Genomic DNA, 23,334 nt, shown 5'->3' with positions numbered 1-23,334 from the left:
TCATCCTGTTGATGTGTGGACACAATGTAGATAACATACATCCAACTGCTGACACTATTTCCTTCTGTGGAATGTGACTGGGGGCTTTAAAGGGAAATTGTTATCTTTTCTCTTCTACATCTGCACTGGCTTTGTTTTTAATTTTTACTAATAATTAAAAATAAGCAAAACAATAGGAAAAAATCTTTGAAAGCTAATATTTAACACTTTACAGATGAGGACATATGTTGAATAAGGTGATGTAATTTCAGCTGGTAGTCCTCACTTTTGAATGCGAAACGTCTAATTCCAGTGTGTTGGGAATACCCTGTGAATGCTCACCTGCCCCAGCTCGTTTCCTCCTAAGCAGCCCACAAAGAGCCTGGTGGCTGCAGTGAGCACCCCAGACTTGTCGGTTATAGCACACAGGGCCTTCAGCTTGTCCTGTGCACAGAAGTGTAGTCTATGGGAAGAGCAGGTGCAGGGGGCCTCAGCAAACACCCGGACAGACTGCATGTGTTTAGCAAACAGTGAGATGATTGTCAAGTGTCCAGGAAAGGACCAGACACTAAGCAGATGCTGAATAAATGTTCATTCCTATTCCTCTTTCAAATCTTAACAGGAGGAGAGAGAAGGCCATATATGCTTGCAAGTCAGAACATATACGTAGGCTGAGCGCCGGGGAAAGGTGCACGCTCAGAGAGGGCGACTGACACTTGCCACAGGGAGACCACAGCCAGTTTGCTAAAGGGCCAGGCTTACCAGGAGCCCGGAGGCAGCACATGAGGGTGGGAGGCTGCATTTGGCCCTGCTTGAGGCTAATGCTGAACCTTTTGCCCTTCCATACCAGCACAGTGCTGGGCACACAGAGACATCACATCTATTTGTCTAAAGAAGCAATGGGACAAGGGCAAATGGGTGCAAGAGTGGACAGGAAAAGGGAGGTCTGCTTTCACAGTCCCAAGACTACTCTTTCTGGAATGTACCTCCTTCAGAGGGCAGCCTGACTTGAGAGAAATCCCAAGCTGGTATCCCTTTTCTTGTGCCTGACCCAGCACCTGTTCCCTATCCTGGATAGACGCCTTTGCTTTGGGGGAGAGACTGTTTTATTTTACTAGGAATTTCAGAAGCACCACTAATCTCTCCTTATATCCAAACAAGTTAAACTGGATCAGGTTTAGATTTCAGGAAAAGAAAAAAACCCATAAACATGCTAGAAAGCAAAGTTGGAAATTTTCCTTTAAAAATTTCACAGTGGTGAAGAATGAAGGCTGAAAGAAAGAAGCCTACATCAACCACCGGATACAAAATAACCAGACTGTGAACAGGCCACTGATACAAAGGGGGATCCAGATAGCTGGAATTACACAGGGAAAATAGAGACCACACAGAATTACAGTAAAATGCAGTTCCCACTTGTTAGTTTGGCAGATTTCAAGAAATCGGTCTGGCTGTGTTGATTCTGGTGGGACCCTCATGTGTGTAAGTGGGGCAATCTCCATGGAAGGCAGAATGGCCTTCCTACTCCTCCCCTCCACTCACTTAGGAAAATGTCCTGCGTGGTACCCTCCTTAAGAGGTAAAAAAACGTGAGTTGATTGATGTGAGTCACAGATAACTCACCTCACTCCCAAGAAGGTTCTTCAGTGAGGGTGCTGTGCTTACGCCACAGGGATGCTGGCTTCTTTTCCTGCTCTCTTCCTTCTGCTCGCCCTGGTCTAATGCCTGCAGAGAAAGCAGGAGGCTTATCCAGGCCTGGGACATCTTGGGGTTTCCAGGGGCCTCTGAGCTGGTGTCCACATGGCTGTAGCTTCCAAGAGAAACCACTGAGATGGCCCTACCCTTTTCAGGGTAGTGGAAATCTGTGCGCTGGGCACCAGGCCTGAGACTCTGGGGCTTGGGGCTCAGGGGCTTACAGGGCACGCTTTGGCTTCCATGTGCCAGGCAACAGGTGGAGCTTGAGGGAAGGGTGCGGCTGATCCCAGCCTGCTGCCTCCCAGGACTGGTGGGTGATAAAGGCCAAGACTTTTCAGGAAAGGTACTCGGAGGTATGTATTCACCACTTTCCTGGGTACTTGTACATTTGATAGTTGGTTCACTTTTTCTCCTGTTATCTGAAGAAGCCAAATTGCTGGATGACAAAGGTATGGGGGAATGTGTGGGTGTCCAGTGATCTCTAAAAACATAGCTCTCCTTGTGTTCCACCACTGTGTTCTCACAGTGGCTATTGGTCTCTGGTGGGAAACGGCTGGGGGTATTCAAGATTTCTGGTCCTGGAATCAGACTTACTAAGGAGGACCTTTTGGAGCCTTGGGCATCTTTGCTTTTCAGGAAAGTGCGCCAGGAAGTCTGGCGCAACCTGCTCTTTTCCTTCTGGTCCTTGGAAGAGCATGAAGAACATTCACCAGTGCTCTCTTTTTCTAAAACTCTTGACTCAAAAAAATTTGCAAAGGTCTTATGAGCTGAGGCCAACCTTGCCCTGAGTCTTTTCTCTGGAGTGTTGAGTCTCTTGGCGTCGCAGCTTTCTGAGGACTGTCGTCTGCTACCGAGGTCCCCAGGCGTCTCCACCCGGCCCCCTTCCATCAGCCCTGGGCCTCCTTGGCTCGATCCCTGGAGGCCGATCCCCGGAAAGGTGCTGGCTGGCGCGTTGCAAGAAGTTCCGGCCCGTCCGGAGAAGCTCTGCGCGCTGCTCCGCTGACTGTCGGAGCACAGTTCCTCGAGGCCGGAAGAACCCCCAGGGTGGCCCCCTCCTGGGCTCTCAGCGGCGGAGGGCTTGCCTTTTCGGAAGGAGATTACCTTGGGAAACGCCAGGCGCTTACCAGGCTCCCGCGATGCTTGGCGGAGCCGGTGGGGCGGTCTGGGCGGTTGGAGTGCACTCTTACGGGCACGGGCCTGGGCCCCGGGCTGCTTGTCGGTGTCTGCATCGCCCTCTGCTGCGCACACCCCTCGCGTGTCCTCCGGGCTCGGTGGCTCTCGGCTGCCCGCGGGGTGAGGGCCCCAGGCCTCGGGCTTCCCAGCAGCTTCCCCCCTGGCTGCTGGAATCCTGGAGCTCTGGCTGGCCCCAGGTTGGTTCTCTTCCATAGGCGCCCCTGTGCTCAGTATGTCCCCCGCGTGCTCCTGGGAAGGCGTTTTTCTCTTCCCCGGGGACCAATCTTCCGAAGCAGCCTGGGGGATCAGAACTATCCCAGGCTCTGAGGCTTGGGCCACCTGCCGAAGAGCCCCATCGTTACCTCGCAGGCTGCAGGCTGCTGGCAGTTCACACTCTTTGCCGCAAGTTTTTGGTTTCCCAGCCAGAGGAGACTCACAGGGGGTCGCTCCAGCACTGTGGGGAGACCCTGGTCTTTGCTCTAGAAACTCACAGGACTGTGTTTTTAGCAGAGGACCCATTTTCTTCCTGGTGGCCTGCAGCCCTTTCTGCTCAACAGCTATAATGATGAGCGTGCCCCTAGAAGATGTGTCTGCTTTGGGCTTTGTCTGGAGGCCCTCTGCAAAGGGTATTGTATCACCCTTATGCCCCTGCTCACATTCCTCATCCCCACAGCTGCAGTGAGACATGGTGGCTGCTGAGACTCCTGAAAACCCCTGCAAGGCATTTTTTGTGAAGCTGGGATCTGGAACCATCACGTCTTCTGCTTCCTTTAAAGTGTCTGCTGTGCTTGATTTCAGGGTTGTCTCTGGAGCGTATGAATTATCCCTCACTCTGGAGCAAACTCCCCAGTCTCTGTTCCACACCAGTGACCCGCTCTTGCTGGGATGATGTGGGAACTTGGCCCTAGCAGATGGCTTTCTTTTTTCGCTGAGGATATACTTTGATGTGTAATTGCTGGTTGGGTTTCCTGGCTCAGCAGAAATGTCCTGAAGGTGCTTCTGTGTATCACTCACGTCCTCAGCATCTGGTGCCTGGCCAGGGCCTTGGGGCTCCTCTGGTCTGCTTTCTGGGCCGTGTCCGGACTTGCACTCTGCTGGCACTGGCACTTCCTCTGTGGTGAGGCTCACCAACTCTGCAGTAAGGCATGAAGAGACTGGGCAGGACCTAGAATCCTGTCCTAACTGGTTTTCCAGCCAGAGATCTTCAGAGGGTGTGTCCTGAGAGGCCCTTTTCCAGTTTAGAGCCCTGAGTTTGTACTGATCCTTCAAAGGAAGAGTCTTCCTTTGGGAAGTAGGAAGTAAGTGAGAAAGCTGGGTGGGAACAGGGTGAAGAGGGGTTCGTGTTATTGGAGCCCGTTCTGCTTCTGTCTCTTCCTTCAGATGGGTCCCAAACGTCACAAAGTTCTGCCCTAAAGGATCCTCAGAGTTTCTTAAGGGAAATTCTGCTATGGACTGGGCCTTGTTCAGAGTCCTTGTGAGCCAACAGCAGTGCCTTGGAAGTGCCCTGCCTTCATCATCAGTATTTTCTGGGACACTATGGTAAAACTTGGCATGTAGGAGGCAGGATGTCCCTAAAGGAAGCCAGCGGGTGGTATCAAAGCTGTACGGGGAGCAGAGCAACCCCGATGTGGGGTCTGGAGGACATTTTTTCCCTGCCCTGGCTCCCAGAGGGGCTGGGCTATTCAGCGGGCTTCTGAGGGACAGCTGGCATCCCCTCTGCCTGTTTTGGATATTCGGCCAGCTCTGGCTCTGTTCAGTGCACCAGAGAAGAAGGGGCCAGACCAGTGGGGTGCCTAGATGACTCTCAGACCTGGATCTCTGAGGAGGAAAAACAGAGAACCCTGTGATGTCTTGGACAGTCACCACCTTTGCTGGTGGGAGGCCGTAACTGCCTGTAAGCCCCCGTGCACAGCCCTGTGTGAGGAGAGCAGCCCTTCCTGGTGGCAGCTCTGGCTCTGGGCCAGCCACATCCTCCTGGAGGATGGCCCTCACTTCTCCAGCAGCTGTAGCAAAGGTTCGTAACCCACTTTTGTGAGACTCTTCCTTGAAGTCAAGGCACAGATCTAGTTCCTCCTTTGGGTCAAGCCCAGGGACATCTGTCAAATATTGCTCCCGAGGGTTCCCAGATGCTGGGGTGTCAAAGAATCCCTTGTGTGCTTCCCTGTCCTCGGAGGTACCACGTGGAGGGAGGCAGATTCCCTCTAGGAGGTCACCAGGCAGGGACTCAGTGTCAGAAGCGCTTTCAAAGGGATCAGTTTTGGTGTCTGATGGACTTTCACTCTGGTGGGACAGTGTCTCCAGATCATCGTGGTCTGTCTTCTGGCTCCACTCCTGCTCCTCTGGTTCTGCAGGAGAAGTGGGGCGCTGCTGACCTTCAGTGTCACTGTGGCCTGGCAGGTGTGCACTGGGCTCTGGAGTCTGGAAGGGCAAGAAGACGAGAGTCAGAGACAAGGCCTGAGGACACCTGTACGCACGCACACTGTCCCTGCCTTTGTCAGAAGGAAGAAGGCTCAAAAGCGTCGCATTAGTTCCCCATGTGCCCTTGAAAGAGAGGTAAATAGGAAAAGCTACTTTTTAGTAACACAGAAAAGAAGTGATGGAGTCAAACCCACACAATAGGGAGAAAGTATAGCACATGGTTAAAACAACCCTAATTAAAATAAGTGGGATGAGCATGGGCAGTTTAGTTAATAAAACGTGTGAGTCATGGTGAGGAGCAAATCTCTGCCTCATGATTTCAGCAAGAAAGAGCAGATGAATATGTGTTTGTTTTGTGTTCTGCTAGTTCTTATGCAACCAGCTGGATTAAAGTCAAAGTTCATTCACTTAGAAGTATTTTCTGATTTAGGTTTGCTGCTGCCAAAGGAAAAAGAGAACACACACACAAGAATTATTGAAACTGCAATCATGTATCAAGATGTTATAAATGCCCAAGATAGCTTTGAGAACAGGAGGAAAAGTAGGTGCTAGTATTTTCATACTTCTCTCATTACACATATTTCAATCAACTCTTTATACATCATTTATATGCATCTCCTTAAAAGTATACAGACCTGAGCTTTTTGACAAATGTATATGCCCATGTAGTGGGTTGGCCAAAAACCAATTAACCTGAAAACCTGAACAAAGATTTTTGGAAAACCCAGTAACTACCAATATGATAAAAATCCTGAGTATTTCCTTTTCCCAGAAATGTCCCTGCTCTTCTCCAATCACTGTTCATCTCCCCTCTTCCTCTCTGTGACCTGTTTCTGTCACACAATCTAGAGTTGCCTTTTCTAAAAGTGTCAGATGATCAGAATATGCAGAATGTATTCTTTGGGACCTGGCTTCTTTCTCTCAGCACAGTATTTTATAGGTTCACCCACATATCCCAGTTGTAACATGTGTTATACATGCAACACTTTGAAATTTGTGATAATGCTACCCAGCATTCAGTTATCTAATGCTCAAAGATTCCCCAGGCCAGGAATAGGACAAACATTTCCAGCTAAGGCTCCTCACACAAATTTTGTACAGAAGTCATTCATTCAACCAGCCTTTCCCAAGTACATATTCTGAGGACCTGTCATTAGAGGTTTCTCAAAATAAATGTGTTTTTAATCTTTTTCAATTGAGAGGAGAAAAGCAGAAAAACATAAAAGAATGTGATGGTGATGTGTAAGCTATATAAGCTATAAGGTAGATTCAGAAAATAAAAAATAATGTGATACTGTATTAGCATCAGATAATTTAGTATCATATAGTTTCAAATATGTTGCAAAGCAGGAAGGAGTTGGGAATAGGAGAGGAAACATTAAAAATCAAACCATCCAGGAAGGAGGGCTTTGTGGTGGCCTTGGGGTACCCAAGACAAGAGAGGAAGTCCCCCTAAGTCTGCTGCGGACACTTGCTTCAGTGGCCCAGCTTCCAGGTGGCAAGCTCCTCACTGTACATCAGGAACACAGCCTATGGCCTACAGACGTCCCACGGCCTGGTAAGGCTAAGAAGGTCAGATGTGAATATACCTTGGCAAGCAGGGAAGGCTGTGTACTGGCAAGTCTGTGTTTCATGAACAGAGAATTGAACAGGGAGCAGGGAGCCAGCTACAGGTTCCTTCTCAGTAACTCCTGCCTTCAAAAGCACCTCTGTTCCCTCACTTTGATGACCTGTTATTAAACTGGGAAGGGACCCCCTGACTTTAGAGCATTTCAGTAGTTCTTTCAACATTGTTATAGTTTGATGTCACCTCATAGACTCATATTGGTATCAATATTCATATGCTTCAGGCCTTTTGGAAAAATTCCAAAATCCCAAATTCCAAATGACCAATGATATGGACATTGACTATGCCAAGATGCTGGGGGTCTCATTCCTGTCCCTGCTTCCTGCTCAGCATCCCTTTACTGGACATTGCCTGGGTCTTGATGAGGGTCAAGCCTTTCTTTGACTTCCAGGTATTCAGGCAAGCGGTCTCACTCTGTCTCAGTAAAAATAAAAATTTTTCTAAACTCTTCCAGGTTACAAAATTGGTACTGGGGCTTGGTTTCCCCAGTGGCTCCGTGGGTAAGGAATCCACCAACAGTGCAGGAAATACAGGAGACATGAGTTTGATCCCTGGGTCAGGAAGATCCCCTAGAGAAGGAAATGGCAACCAACTCCAGTATTCTTGCCTAAAAAAATCCCATAGACAAATGAGCCTGGTGGGCTACAGTCCATGGGGGTAGCAAAGAGTTGGACATCACAGAGCACATAAACGCAAACTCTCCCAGATTACAAAATTGGTATAGTCTATGCAAGAGCACTGGAAGTCCAGCTTTAGTAGTCCTTAAAGTGTATACATCCCTTTCATGGATCACTGCTTTGTCATAGCAAAGGGGCTTGCATAACTCAATGAGGCTGTGAGCCATGCCGTGCAAGGCCACCCAAGATGGATGGGTCATAGTGGAAAGTTCTGACAAAACATGGTCCATTGGAGGAGGGAATGACAAACCACCCCAGTATACTTGCTGTGAGAACCCAATGAACTGTATAGCAAGCAGAGAAGATATGACACCGAAACATGAGAACCCCAGGTCATAAGGTGTCCAATATGCTACTGGGGAAGAGTGGAGGACAACTACTAATAGTCCCAGAAAGAATGAAGCGGCTGGGCCAATGCAGAAACGATGCTCGATCGTGGATGTGTCAGCTGATGAAAGTAAAATCTGATGCTGTTAGAAGAGTATTGCACAGGAACCTGGAATGTTAAGTCCATGAATCAAGGTAAATTGGATGTGATTAAGCAGGAGATGGCAAGAGTGAACATCAACATCTTAGGAATCAGTTAACTAAAATGGACAGGAATGAGTGAATTTAATTCAGATGACCACTATATCTACCACTGTGAGCAAGAATCCTGCAGAAGAAATGGAGTAACCTTCATAATCAACAAAGGAGTCAGAAATGCAGTACTTGAGTGCAAACTCAAAAATGACAGAATGACCTCAGTTTATTTCCAAGGCAAACCATTCAACATCATTGTAATTCAAGTTTATGCCCCGATCCCTGATGCAGAAGAAGCTGAAGCTGATCAGTTCTATGAAGACCTAGTAGACCTCCTAGAACTAACACCAAAAAACGATGTCCTACTCATCATAGTGGATTGGAATGCAAAAGTAGGAAGTCAAGAGGTACTTGGAGTAACAGGGAAGTTTAGCCTTGGAGTACAAAATGAAGCAGGGCAAAGACTAACAGAATTCTGCCAAGAGAACACACTGGTCATAGTAAACACCCTTTTTCAACAACAAAAGAGATGACGTTATACATGGACATCACCAAATGGTCAATACTGAAATCAGATTGATTACATTCTTTGTAGTCAAAGATAGAGAATCTGTGTACAGTCAGCAAAAACAAGACCTGTAGCTGACTGTTGCTCAGATTATCAGCTTTTCATAGCAAAATTCAGGTATAAGCTAAAGAAATGGGGAAACCCACTAGAGCCAGGTATGACTTAAATCAAATCCCCTATGAATATACAGTGGAAGTGATTATTCAAGTATAATCCCTTGATTTATTTATTTTTTATTTTTTTAATTTTAAAATCTTTGATTCTTACATGCATTCCCAAACATGAACCCTCCTCCCACCTCCCTCCCCATAACATCTCTCTGGGTCATCCCCATGCACCAGCCCCAAGCATGCTGTATCCTGTGTCAGACATAGACTGGCGATTCGATTCTTACATGATAGTATACATGTTAGAATGCCATTCTCCCAAATCATCCCACCCTCTCCCTCTCCCTCTGAGTCCAAAAGTCCGTTATACACATCTGTGTCTTTTTTGCTATCTTGCATACAGGGTTGTCATTGCCATCTTTCTAAATTCCATATATATGTGTTAGTATACTGTATTGGTGTTTTTCTTTCTGACTTACTTCACTCTGTATAATCAGCTCCAGTTTCATCCATCTCATCAGAACTGATTCAAAAGAATTCTTTTTAACGGCTGAGTAATACTCCATTTGTGTATATGTACCACAGCTTTCTTATCCATTCATCTGCTGAGGGACATCTAGGTTGTTTCCATGTCCTGGCTATTATATTATAAATATACAAATTCAAGAGATTAAATCTAGTAAACAGCACCTGAAGAACTATGGACAGAGGTTTGTAATATTGTATAGGAGGCAGAAAACAAAACCATCCCAAAGAAAAAGAAAAGCCAGAAGACAAAGTGGTTGTCAGAGGAGGCTTTACAAATAGCTGAAGAAAGAAGAGAAGTGAAAAACAGGGGAGAAAGGGAAATGTATACCCAAATGAATGCAGAGTTCCACAAGAAGGCCTTCTTCAATGAACAATGCAAAGAAATGGAAGAAAACAACAGAAGGGTAAAGACTAGAGATCTCTTCAAGAATATTGGAAATATCAAAGGAATATTTCATTCAAAACTGGGCACAATAAGGGACAGAAATGGCCAAGACCTAACCGATGCAGAAGAGATCAAGAAGAGATGGAAAGAATACACAGAAGAACTGTGTAAAAAAATCTTAATGACCTGGATAACCTTAATGGTGTGGTCACTCACCCAGAGCCAGATATTCTGGAGTGGGAAGTCAAGTGGGCCTTAGGAAGCACTGCTGTCAATAAAACTAGTGGAGGTGATGGATTTCCAGCAGAGCTTTTTCAAATCCTAAATGATGTTTCTATCAAAGTGCTACATTAAATATGTCAGCAAATCTGGAAAACCCAGCAATAGTCACAGGACTGGAAAAGGTCAGTTCTTATCCCAGTTCCCAAGAAGGGTCATGCCAAAGAGAGTTCAAACCACTGGACAGCTGCAGTCATATCCCATGCTAGTAAGGTTGTACTTGAAACCCTGTATGCTAGACTTCAGCATTACGCAAACCAAGAACTTCCAGATGTTCAAGCTGGGTTTAAAAAAGGCAGGGGAACCAGAGATCAAATTGCCAACATTTGCTGAATCATAGAGAAAGCAAGGGAATTCTAGAAAATTATCTACCTCTGTTTCATTGACTATACTAAAGTCATAACAAACTATGTAAAACTCTTAAAGAGATGGGAATACCAGACCACCTTATCTGTCTCCTGAGAAACCTGTTCCATGCAAGTTTCTAACTGTTGCTTCCTGTATGGAACAACTGACTGGTTCAAGATTGAGAAAGGAGTATGACAATGCTGTTTATTGTCACCCTGTTTATTTAACTTTTACACAGAGCACATCATGTGAAATTCCAGGCTGAATGAGTTCCAAGCTGGAATCAAGACTGCTGGAAGAAATAGCAACAACCTCAAATATGCAGATGATACCACTCTAATCGCAGAAAGTGAAGAGGAACTGAAAAATCTCTTAAAAAAAAACTAAGATCATGGCATCTGGTCCCATCACTTCATGGCAAATAGAAGGGGGAAAGGTGGATGCAGTGACAGATTTCCTTTTCTTGGGCTCTAAAAACACTGAGGATGATGACTTCAGCTGTGAAATTAGATGATTGCTTCTTGGCAGGAAAGTTCTGACAAACTTATACAGTGTGTCAAAAAGCAGAAACATCACTTTGCTGACAAAGGTTCATATAGTCAGAGCTATGGTCTTTCCAGTAGTCATGTCCAGATGTGAGAACTGGAGCATAAAGAAGGCAGAGCACCAAAAAACTGATGTTTTTGAACTATGGTGTTGGAGAAGACTCTTGAGAGTCTCTTGGACAGCAGGGTGATCAAACCAGTCCATCTTAAAGGAAATCAACCATCAATATTCATTGGAAAGACTGATGCTGAAAACTGAAGCTGAAGTACTTTGGCCATCTGATGTGAAGAGCCGACTTACTGGAAAAGACCCTGATTCTGGGAAAGATGAAGGCAGAAGGAGAAAAGGACAACAGAGGATGAGATGGTTGGATGACATCGCCAATTCAATGGTCATGAACTTGGGCGAACTCCAGGAGATGGTGAGGGACAGGGGAGTTTTGCTGCAGTCCATGGGGTCACAGAATCAGACAAAACTTGGAGACTGAAGAACAGCAATAACTACGAAGTGTATAAATGCTGAATACGAAGAATATGTTTTTTAAAAAAGCATTTGACTGGCCGTGGTGGATTCATGTCAATGTATGGCAAAACCAATACAGTACTGTAAAGTAAAATAAAGTAAAAATAAAAATTAAAAAAAATAAAAAAGCATTTGATTTGATCAAATATTAGATTCTAAATCTTATGAAGAAAGTTTATTCCTCCTTAGTTGATTCAGGGGTAATTCTCAAATACATAATTTCTCAACTTCAAGGTTGTGCCTAAGGGATGGTGTGAAATGAAATGTTTCTTACCATATCCCATATGTCACAGCTATGAGGGATTCTAGCCTTCCAAATGTAAACTTCTGAGACCAGGAAAAAGAATACTAGCCCTCTAGCAGCCATCAGCCACTTTCTCCCTGGTAAGCACTGAGGAGCTAAGGGGAATGCAAGAAAATGCAAGAGGCAGCCATCTGCTGTACCTGCCACCCCTTACAGTAAATGAGGAATTAAGGATGTGAATAATCAGAAAGCAGGATTTGGCCCACAGACAGCTGAGATGCATATGAAAGAATTGATTTCAGTAAGCCCGGATGCTTGCATCTTCCCTTACATAGAAGAGTGGTAAATCCCTTGATGTGTGAGATCTGGTTTTCTTTAATTAACAGTGATCTTTTAATATTCAGATTATCCACCTGTAGGGAAAGAGCAAGTTAGCAAAGATCGTGGTGGTCAGGCTCTTTTGCCCCATGGCCTCTATCCTCTTGCCCTGCTTTTTATAAATGCGTGGTTATGTAACAGCTGAGATCATTTATAGTATTGTGCACGTGCAATGCCCTATATAAGCATGATCTGAGCAGCCACTGTGGCTTTGTGAGGCTGTGTCCACTGGGTTAACGACAAGAGGACAGAATGCAGTGTGTCTGCTTCTACAGCTGCTGTGCCAGTCAGGAGAGAACAGACGTATCTGCAGAGTTTTCTCCCAGCCTCCCCACTCATGCCTTGCCTACCATGGGTTCACAAACAGTGTGCGCAGGGAGGAACGGTGAGGCAATGCCCCTTGCTGCAAACTTCTGTATAGTTTATCTCTCAGGGTCACCTGAGATGCTGTCTCCTGCGCTTGACGTCCTCAAGACTTCCCCTGAATAAACCCAACTCTCAACTTTTAGTCCAGGCTTATTTTTTCAGTTGACAGTGGTCTGGGGGTTGAATTCACAGGCAAAAGTATTCTTTTTGCTGAAGCTTAGAGTTTTTTCAGGGGATAATGAGTGGATCAACCTTCGTATGTTTTCTGCTTAAAGCAGAAAAACCCTCTCTGTTTTGTCACAGGACTAGCACTTCCTGATTGTGTTATTTCTATAACTTTACGAGGCTTCAAACACTAGGGTAAGCTGTCTAGGCTTTCTTCTGTAAGAACTGGAGAGCTGCATACGGAGGGTTTTGCACAGAGGGTGAAGTGATGACAGACAGTGCATTAGGAAGATGAGAGTGAGTGTTGACAAAGGGGCTCCAGCACCCCACCCCGCCCCTCCTGACTGTCACTTCTTCCATCACCTGCAACAAATCTGCTTTCATCAAAATTCCTGCTCCCATTTCCCACAGCGCCCCAATTTCTTCTCAAACTCCTCAATAACAATTTACATTTTATCTCTACACTTCATCTCCCATTTAGACTTTTAAAAAAATTAGTATTTGATAACAAAACATAATATCTCTTTTAAACACAAATTCAGTGTCAAGACATTAGTATTAATAAGTGGTATTTACATTATCTTGCAATTCTATTGTTTTCTAATTTCCATTATGATTTGCTTTATGACTCATTATTTAGAAGTATGTTTTAGTTATCTTTTTGTTTCTGATTTCTGTTTAATTACATTGTTTTTTCTTTTCATTTTAAATATAAATTTATTTATTTTAATTGGAGGTTAATTACTTTACAATATTGTAATCGTTTTGCCATACATCAACATGAATCTGCCACAGGTATACATGTGTTCCCCATCCTGAACCCTCCTCCCTCCTCCCTCCCCATACCATCCCTCTGGCTCATCCCAGTGCACCAGCCCCAAGCATCCAGTATCATGCATCAAACCTGGACTGGCGATTCACTTCATATATGATATTACACGTTTCAGTGCCATTCTCCCAAATCATCCCACCTCTCCCTCTCCCACAGAGTCCGAAAGACTGTTCTATACATCTGTGTCTCTTTTGCTGTCTCGCATACGGGGTTATCGTTACCATCTTTCTAAATTCCACATATATGTGTTAATATACTGTATTGGTGTTTTTCTTTCTGACTTACTTCACTCTGTATAATAGGCTCCAGTTTCATCCACCTCATTAGAACTGATTCAAATGTATTTTTTTTAATGACTGAGTAATACTCCATTGTGTATATGTACCACAGCTTTCTTATCCATGTCCATGCTGATGGACATCTAGGTTGCTTCCATGTCCTGGCTATTATAAACAGTGCTCTGATGAACATTGGGGTACATGTGTCTCTTTCAGTTCTGGTTTCCTCGGTGTGTATGCCTGGCCTGTATGATTCTTGGAAATTAGTTGAAACTGGCTTTATGGTACAGTACAAGTTCCTGTTGAACCATGGATAATCATTAGTTAAAACTATTTCACATGTAATCTGCATTAATTAATCAAAGTTATTTTAATTGTTGCTACAAAAGACTTGCATGTCTTCCCAGTGGCAATAAACCTAAACAATAAGATTTCTGCCTGGTTGTTTTGCAGAAACTGGGAGTCAGCTGCATCTAGCTCAAGCTGAGCTGGTTAAGACTGGATGGAAGCCTCAGACACTTCAACCAGGAGTGTCTACTCAGTGACCTTTTGAACTTGAAGAGATGGGCAGCTTAGTTACCAATGTACAGATGGCGACACTATCACACCTTTTCCAATCACCTTTCCCTAAGCTTTATTCTTTAGCACCTAAATATCCAGAGGCCCTGGCTTCCCAGATTTGGTCTCCTGTCTTCACACTTGGCTGCTTTGCAAATAAAGGAATAAATTCTCCCCTGCTGCCAACCTCCTGTCTCAGTGTTCTGGCTTGAGACAAAAATGAGACAAAAAATGGACCTGGTTCTGTAACTCTGTTTCATAAATGCTCCATGGGTATTTGGAAAGATCAAGTATTCTCTAATGGTTCATTCAGCGTTTAATAATTGCTCACGAGGCTTGTTATGTGTTAAATCCTTGTTGAAGCCTCAGCAATTTGACTAGTTTTAAATCTGCTATTAAGAGCAGTAGGTTGATTCACCCACTGTAGTGCTAAGGCAGGAGACAGATGGGCCCCAGTATGAAGAGTTTCTCCCCTGTGGAAAAAAACAGTATAAAAGCAGGATGATGGAGGAGGCCAGCCTCTGCCCAGATAAGAGATAAAAGACCACATATTCCTCATTCTTGAGCTCAAGGAGACCTCCCTGGCTACACATGTGCAGAAAGGCTCCTTGGAGGTCAAAAAGGTAGGGGTCGTCCACTCATAGTAAGTGATGTCACCTACCCATCAATCTCTACACTGGGATCCATCTTGGCTAAGATATGAACACACACACTTGAGAAGTTACTGCTGCTGCTGCTGCTAAGTCTCTTAAGTCGTGTCAGACTCTGTGCAACTCCATAGATGGCAGCCCACCAAGCTTCCCCATCCCTGGGATTCTCCAGGCAAGAACACTGGACTGGGTTGCCATTTCCTTCTCCAATGCATGAAAGTGAAAAGTGAAAGGGAAATCGCTCAGTCATGTCTGACTCTTCGCGACCCCCTGGACTGCAGCCTACCAGGCTCCTCTGTCCATGGGACTTTCCAGGCAAGAGTATTGGAGTGGGGTGCCATTTCCTTCTCCAAGAAGTTACTAAGATATACCAAATATGGACTCAGAACCAGGCAAATCGAAAGGATTGGCCAGAGAAAGCCCAGAAGAAATGCCCTAAACGAGTAGTTCAAACTGAAAGAGGAGTAATTCAAACTACCATGAGGGTGTGACTCAGGGCCTCTCTCTTTGAGCCTGCCCACGTTTCTATCCACGTGTACCCTTTTTTTCCTCCTAATAAATACTTTGTGGGAATTCTTTTCTGTAAAGCCAAGGGGCCAGGACCTGGTCACTGACCACTGATCTATTTGTTAGGATTCAGTGCTTTCATTGCCGCCACCTGAATTCAGTCTCTGGCTGGGAACCAAAGGCCATCTCAAGCCACTGCAGGCCAAGGCCACTCAAGGTCAGTGCTGCATTGGTCAATTTCCTTCTCTAATTCCGTCATCTTTCAGTTTACATGTTTCAGTGTTATGTTAGTAGATGCATATACAAATTCTGGCTCTTTTTTATTATCAAATAGGACTGGAAAATGTCAGTTTTCATTCCAATCCCAAAGAAGGGGAATGCCAAAGAACATGAAAGTGAAAGTGACTCAGGCTTGTCCGGCTCTTTGTGACCCTGTGGAGTGTAGCCCACCAAGGCTCCTCTGTCCACGGAATTCATGAGAGAAGAATACTGGAGTGGGTAGCCATTCCCTTCTCCAGAGGATCTTCCTGACCCAGGGATCGAACCAGGGCCTCCCACGTTGCCGGCAGATCCTTTACTATCTGAGCTACCAGGAAAGCCTCAAGAATGTTCAGACTACGTTATAATTATGCTCATTTCAAATACTTGTAAGGTTAGGCACAAAATCGTTCAAGCTACACTTCAGCAGTGCATGAACCAAGAACTTCCAGATGTACAAGCTGGATTTAGAAATGGTAGAGGAACCAAAGATCAAATTGTCAACATCTGTTGAATCATAGGGAAAGCAAGAGAATTAAAAAAAAAAAAAACCTACTTCTGCTTCATTGACTTTGAAAAGCTTTGACTGTGTGAAGTGAAGTGAAGTTGCTCAGTCGTGTCTGACTCTTTGCGACCCCATGGACTGTAACCTATCAGGCTCCTCTGTCCATGGGATTTTCCAGACAATAGCACTGGAGTGGCTTGCCATTTCCTTCTCCAGCAGATCTTCCCAGCCCAGGGATCGAAGCCAGGTCTCCCGCATTGTAGACAGACGCTTTACCATCTGAGCCCAACAAACTGTGGGAAACTCCTAAAGAGATGGGAGTACCAGACCACTTTACCTGTCTCCTGAGAAACCTGTATGTGGGTCAAGAAGCAACAGTTAAAACTGCACATGGAACAATGGACTGGTTCAAATTGGGAAAAAATATGACAAGGCTGTATATTGTCACCCTGCTTATTTAACTTCTATGCAGAGTACATCATGCAAAATGCTGGGCTGGATGAATCACAAGCCGGAATCAAGGCTGCTGGAAAAAATAGCAACATGAAAGAAATATCAACAACCTCAGATATGCAGATGATACCACTTTAATGGTAGAAAGTGAAAAGGAGCTAAAGAGACTCTTGATGAGGGTGAAAGAGGAGAGTGAGAAAGCTGGCTTGAAACTCAACACTCAAAAAACTAAGATCCTTACATGATAGTATACATGTTTCAATGCCATTCTCCCAAATCATCCCACCCTCTCCCTCTCCCTCTGAGTCCCAAAGTCCATTATACACAACTGTGTCTTTTTTGCTGTCTTGCATACAGGGTCATCATTGCCATCTTTCTAAATTCCATATATATGTTTTAGTATACTGTATTGGTGTTTTTCTTTCTGGCTTACTTCACTCTGTATAATTGGCTCCAGTTTCATCCATCTCATTAGAACTGATTCAAATGTATTCTTTTTAATGGCTGAGTAATACTCCATCGAATCATCAGTCTATGTCTGATGCAGGATACAGCATGCTTGGGGCTGGTGAACGGGGATGACCCAGAGGGATGTTGGGGGGAGGGAGGTGGGAGGGGGTTCATGTTTGGGATCGCTTGTACACCCGTGGTGGATTCATGTCAGTGTATGGCAAAACCAATACAGTATTGTAAAGTAAAATGAAGTAAAAATAAAAAAAAATTCTTCAAAGTGAAAAAAAAAAAAAAACAAAACAAAAAAACAAAAAACTAAGATCATGGCATCCAACCTCATCATTTCATGGCAAATAATAAGGGGAAAAAGTGGAAGCAGGGACAGACTATTTTTGTGGGCTCCAAAATCACTGTGGATGGTGACTGCAGCCATGGAATAAAAAGATTCTTGTTCCTTGAAAGGAAAGCTATGATAAACCTAGACAATATATTAAAAAGGAGACATCATTTTGCCAACAAAAGTCTGTGTACTTAAAGCTATGGTTTCTCCAGTAGTCATATATGGATGTGAGAGTTGAACCATAGAGAAAGGTGAAGGCTGAAGAACTGATGCTTTTGAATTGTGGTGCTGGAGAAGACTCTTAAGAGTCCCTTGGAGAAGGAGCTCAAATGGGTTAATCCTAAAGGAAATTTACCCTTAATATTCTTTGAAATGATTGATGCTGAAGTTCTAATACTTTGGTTGCCTGATGCAAAAGCCAACTCATTGGATAAGACCCTGATGCTGGGAAAGATTGAAGGCAAAAGGATAACAGGGTGGGAAAGGGTGAGATGATTAGCATCGCCAACTCAAAGGACATGAATCTGAGAAGCTCCAGGAATTAGTGAAGGATAAGGAAGCCTGGTGCCCTACAGTTAATCTGGTGGCAAAGAGCCAGACACAACTTAGCGACTGAACAGCAACTCTCTTCATCCTTAATAATAAAGTCTATTTTAAATAGCCTATATTTTAAACTAATATATTTTATTTTAACCTATATATTTAGCCTAATATTTTAAACCTGTATTTTAAAGGTTTAAATTAAACCTATATTTTGAAGGTTTAAAATATTTTATATTTTAACCAACTTTCTTTGGGTTAGTATTTGTCTAGTATATATTTTTCCATTCTTTTATTTTCAGTCTTTTTATGTTCCTTAAGTGTGTTTTCCATAACTGATGTGTAGCTGGATTCTTAAGATCCAACATTTCAATCACTTAATCAGAGAGTTTAACCAGTGAGCATTTATTTGGGTTTCTATCTATCACCATATTTCATTCTTTTCAGCTCCCTTTCTCTTTTTTTCTCCTTGAGATTTGTTTATTTTTTAATGTGAACTCAGCAATGGTTTGTTCAACACCATATGTTAAAAGGAATGTATGCTTTATTTCTGTGTGTTTGTTGCAGTGAGTATTTTGATACATAGACGCAGTGCGGTAGAATCAGAAATGTCCTGCTTGCTGCTCACTGCAGTCTGGCTGTCTCTCCATTCACTCACTGAAATCAGTCTGGCAGAGTTCTCTAATAACCTCCGCATTGCCAGATCCAAGACTCTGGCCTGTCTGCCTTCCTTTGTTCTCTGCCTCCTTCTTCTCTCCCTTCCTTCCTTCCCTACTTTCACTATGTTTTTGCAACTTTATTGAGGTAGAACTGACATAAGTAACTGCATATATTTCAAGTGTAAATAATTAATGTGTTTACATACATCTGTGAAACCATGACTACAAGCAAGATAATGAACATTTCTCTTGCTTCTAAAAGTTCCCTTGTGATTCTTGTAATTCCTCCATCATAGCCTCCCTCACTGCATCCCCAGGGAATCTTTATCTGCTTTCTGCTACTATAGATTACTTTTCATTTTCTAGAATTCCATATTAAGAGAATCACATAGAATGTATTTTTTTGTCTGTTTTTTATTTTCACTCAGCATAGTTATTTTGAGACTCATATATGTTTCATTTGTCAGCAACTTGTTTTATTGCTGGGTAGGGTTCTGTTGTATAGATATATCATGATGTGTTTATCCACTCACCTGCTGAGGGACATTTGAGTTGTTCCCAGTTTTTGGCTTTCAAATAAAGCGGTAACAGTTATGTACAGATGTGCGCTTTCATTTGTCTTGAGTCAGTACTGAGGACGGGAGTGACCAGGCCATATGGTAGGTGTATATTTTTAATTTCTTAAGAAACTGCAAACTGTTCTCCATTCTCTTTTACACCACCCTCAGCAGTATATGACAGTCCAGATGCTCCACACTCTCACCCACATCTGCTATGGTCAGTTTTGAAAATCTTAACAATGCTAGTGGGTGTGAAGTGGCATCTCATTGGGGTCTCAATTTGCATTTTCCTATTGGGCTTCCCTGGTGGCTCAGAGGTTAAAGTGTCTGCCTGCAATGCAGGAGACCTGGGTTCGATCCCTGGGTCAGGAAGATCCCCTGGAGAAGAAAATGGCAACCCACTCCAGTATTCTTGCCTGGAGAATCCCACAGACAGAGCAGCCTAGTGGGCTACAGTCCACGGAGTTGCAAAGAGTCGTACATGACTGGGTGACTTCACTTTCACTTTCACATTGAAATATGATGTTGAGCATCTTTTCAAATGCTTTTTTCTATCAGTACATCTTCTTTGTGAAATGTCAGTTCAGATTTTTTGCCAATTTCAAAGAAAACAAAAACAAAAAACAAAAACACTGGGCTGTGTTCTTGTGAAGTTTAAAGACTTCTTTATATATCCTAGATATAAATCTCCAGGGTAAATCACATCTTTGGTTACAAATCAAGCCTCAGAAAATTTAAGAAAATTGAAATTGTATAAAGCATTTTTCCAACCACAATGCTATAGATTTGAAATTAGTTACAGAAAAAAAAAAACAACTAAAGAACACAAATACATGAAGGCGAAACAGTGTACTGCTAAATAACCAAGAAATCACTGCAGAAATTAAAGAGGAAATAAAAATACATAGAAAAAAATGACAATGAAAACATGACATGCAAAACCTATGGGTCACAGCAAAAGCAGTTCTAAGAGAGAAGTCTACAGTAACTAAATATTACCTTAAGAAACAAGAAATATCTCAAATAAACAATGTAAACGTACACCTAAAGCAACTAGAGGAAGAACGAAGAAAACCCAATGTCAGTAGAAGGAAAAAAATTATAAAGATCAAAGTAAATAATGAAATAAATGAAATAGAAATGAAGAAAGTAATAGCAAAGATCAGTAAAAGTTGGTTCTTTGAGAAAAATGAACTTGGCAAATGTTTAGTCAGATTGTTCAAGAAAAAAAAGGAGAAAACTCAAATTAAGAAAATTAGAAATGGAAAAGGAGAATTCACAATTGTTGCCACAGAAATACAAAAGATAGTAAGTGACTATTATGAGCATTTTATACTATAAAATGGACAACCCAGAAATGGACAAATTCTTGGAAATGTACAACCTTCCAAGACTAAACCAGGAAGAATTAGAAAATATAAACAGACCAATCACAAGTAGTGAAATTGAAACTATAAGTAAAAATCTTTCAACAAACAAAAGCCCAGGACCAGATGGCTTCAGAGGTGAATTCTATTAAATTTAGAGAAGAGCTAACACTTTTTATGCTCAAACTCTTCCAAAAAATTGTAGGGGGAGAAACACTCCCAAACTCATTCTATGAGACAACCATTGCTCTGATATCAAAACCAGACAAACATATAACTAAAAAAGAAAATAAAGACCAATATCACTGATGAACATAGAAAAAAAAACCTCAACAAAATACTAGCAAACAAAATATAACAACACATTAAAAGGTCATACACCATGATCAAGTGTGATTTATCCCAGGAATGTAAAGATTCTTCAATAATGTAAATCAATCAATGTGAAACATCGTATTAACAATTAAACAATAAAAACCATATGATCATCTAAATAGATGCATAAAAGCTCTTTGACAAAATTCAACATCTATCCATGGTAATAACCCTCCAGAAAATCGGCACAGAGGGAACCTATTTCAATATAATAAAGGCCATACATGACAAATACACAGCATATATCATTCTCAATGTTAAAAAACTGAAAGTATTTCCCCTAAGATTAGGAATAACACAAGGATATCCACCCTCACAACTCTTTTCAACAAAGTTTTAGAAGTCCTCCCCACAGCAACTAGAGAAGAAGAAGAAGCAAAAGAAATACAAATTGGAAAAGAAGAAGTAAAACTACCACTGCTTCCAGATAACGTGTTACCCTACATCGAAAATCCTAAAGATGCCAGGGACGGTAGGGGGAAGGAGGAGGGAGGGGGGGTTCAGGATGGGGAACATGTGTATACCTGTGGCGGATTCATGTTGATGTATGGCAAAACCAATACAATATTGTAAAGTAATTAACCTCCAATGAAAATAAATAAATTTATATTAAAAAAATGAAAGAAAACTACTGGACCCAATCATTGAATTTGGTAAAGTTGCAAGATACAAAATTAATGCACAGACATCTCTTGTATTCCTATACACCAACAATAAGGGAGTAGAAAGAGAAATTAAAGAAATAATCCCATTTACCATGCCAACAAAAAGAATAACATACCTAGGAATAAGCCTCCCTAAAGGGTTACCCAGGTGGCTCAGTGGCAAAGAATCTGAATGCTAATATAGGAGACACAGGAGACATGGGTTCAACCCTGGGTTGAAACATCCCCTGAAAGAGAAAATGGCAACTCACTCAAGTATTCTTGCTTGAAAAATTCCATGTACAGAGGATCCTGGCAGGCTACAGTCCATGGAGTCCCAAAGAGTTGGACACGACCAAGGATGCATGCATTAAGGAAGCAAAACAACTGTACTCAGAAAACTATAAAATGTTGATTAAAAAAAAGAAAAAACAAACAGGACACAAATAGATGAAGAAATATACCATGTTCTTGGACTGGAAGAATCAATATACTGAGAATGAATATACTATCCAAAGAAATATGCAGATTCAACAATCTGCAAATGACCAATGGCATTCTTCATAGATGTAGAGCAAAAAATTTTACAATTTGTATGAAAATACAAAAGACTCCAAATAGCCAAAGTAAGCTTGAGAAAGAAAAATAGAGCTGGAGGAATGAGGCACCCTAACTTCAAACTATACCACAAAGATTCAGTAATGAAGACAGTAAAGAACTGGCACAAAAATAGAAATATAGACCAGAGAGAGAGGATAGAAAGCCCAGAGATAAACCCACACATATATGGCCACCTAATGTATGACAAAGTAAGCAAGAATATACAATGGAGAAAACACAGCCTCTTCAATAAGTGGTGTTGGGAAATCTAGACAGCTACATGTGAAACATGAAATCAGAACACTACGAATCTGTATGCAGAGTACATCATACAAAATTCCAGGCTGGATGTATTACAAGTTAGAGTCAAGACTGCTGGGAGAAATAACCTCAGATTTGCAGATGGTACCACTCTAATGGCAGAAAGTGAAGAGGACCTAAAAAACCTCTTGATGAAGGTGAAAAAGGACACTGAAGAAGCTGGCTCAAAACTCAACATTCAAAAACCTAAGATCATGGCATCCAGCCCTGTCAATTCATAGCAAATAGAAGAGGAAAAAGTGGAAGCAATGACAGATTTTATTTTCTTGAACTCCAAAATCACTGCAGATGTTCTGCAGCCAAGTAATTTTTAAAACTCTTGTTCCTTGGAAGAAAAGCTATGACAAACCCAGACAGCATATTAAAAAGCAGGGACATCACTTTGCTGACAAAGGTCCATATAGTCAAAACTATGGTTTTGCTGATAGTCATGTACAGATGTGAAAGTTGGACCATGAAGAAGGCTGAGTGCTGAAGAATTGATGCTTTTGAATTGTGGTGCTAGAGAAGACTCTTGAGAGAACCTTGGACTGCAAAGAGATCAAACCAGTCAATCCTAAAAAAAATCAACTCTGAATATTCATTGGAAGGACTGACACTGAAGCTCCAATACTTTGGCCATCTGTTGTGAAGAGTCAAGTGATTGGAAAAGAACCTGATGCTGGGAAAGACTGAAGACAAAAGGAGAAGGGGATGACAGAGGACTAGATGGTTGGATAGCATCACTGAGTCATTGGACATGAGTTTGAGCAAACTCCAGGAGACAGTGAAGGACAGGAAAGCCTGACATGCTGCAGTCCATGGAGCATGGAGTCTGACAGAGTCAGACTCAACCTAGCACAAACAGCAAAAACAATAAAAATAACACCATATACAAAAACAAGCTCAAAATTGATTAAAGACCTAAA

At 42.7% G+C, this 23,334-nt stretch overlaps 1 protein-coding gene across 1 annotated transcript in view; it reads right to left on the bottom strand.

Moving 5' to 3' along the window:
• ARHGEF4 (Rho guanine nucleotide exchange factor 4) overlaps positions 1 to 23,334 on the bottom strand; it is a 372,112-nt gene that overhangs the window by 198,815 nt on the left and 149,963 nt on the right. The window contains 1 exon segment of the mRNA XM_069576860.1: positions 1,602 to 5,264. Coding sequence (XP_069432961.1) covers positions 1,602 to 5,264 — 3,663 coding nt within the window.

The sequence above is a fragment of the Ovis canadensis genome, chromosome 2, assembly GCF_042477335.2.
Source record: "Ovis canadensis isolate MfBH-ARS-UI-01 breed Bighorn chromosome 2, ARS-UI_OviCan_v2, whole genome shotgun sequence".
Classification (NCBI taxonomy): domain Eukaryota; kingdom Metazoa; phylum Chordata; class Mammalia; order Artiodactyla; family Bovidae; genus Ovis; species Ovis canadensis.
The sequence above is the reverse complement of the archived record's forward strand: the minus strand, read 5'-3'. Positions and strand labels throughout refer to the sequence as shown.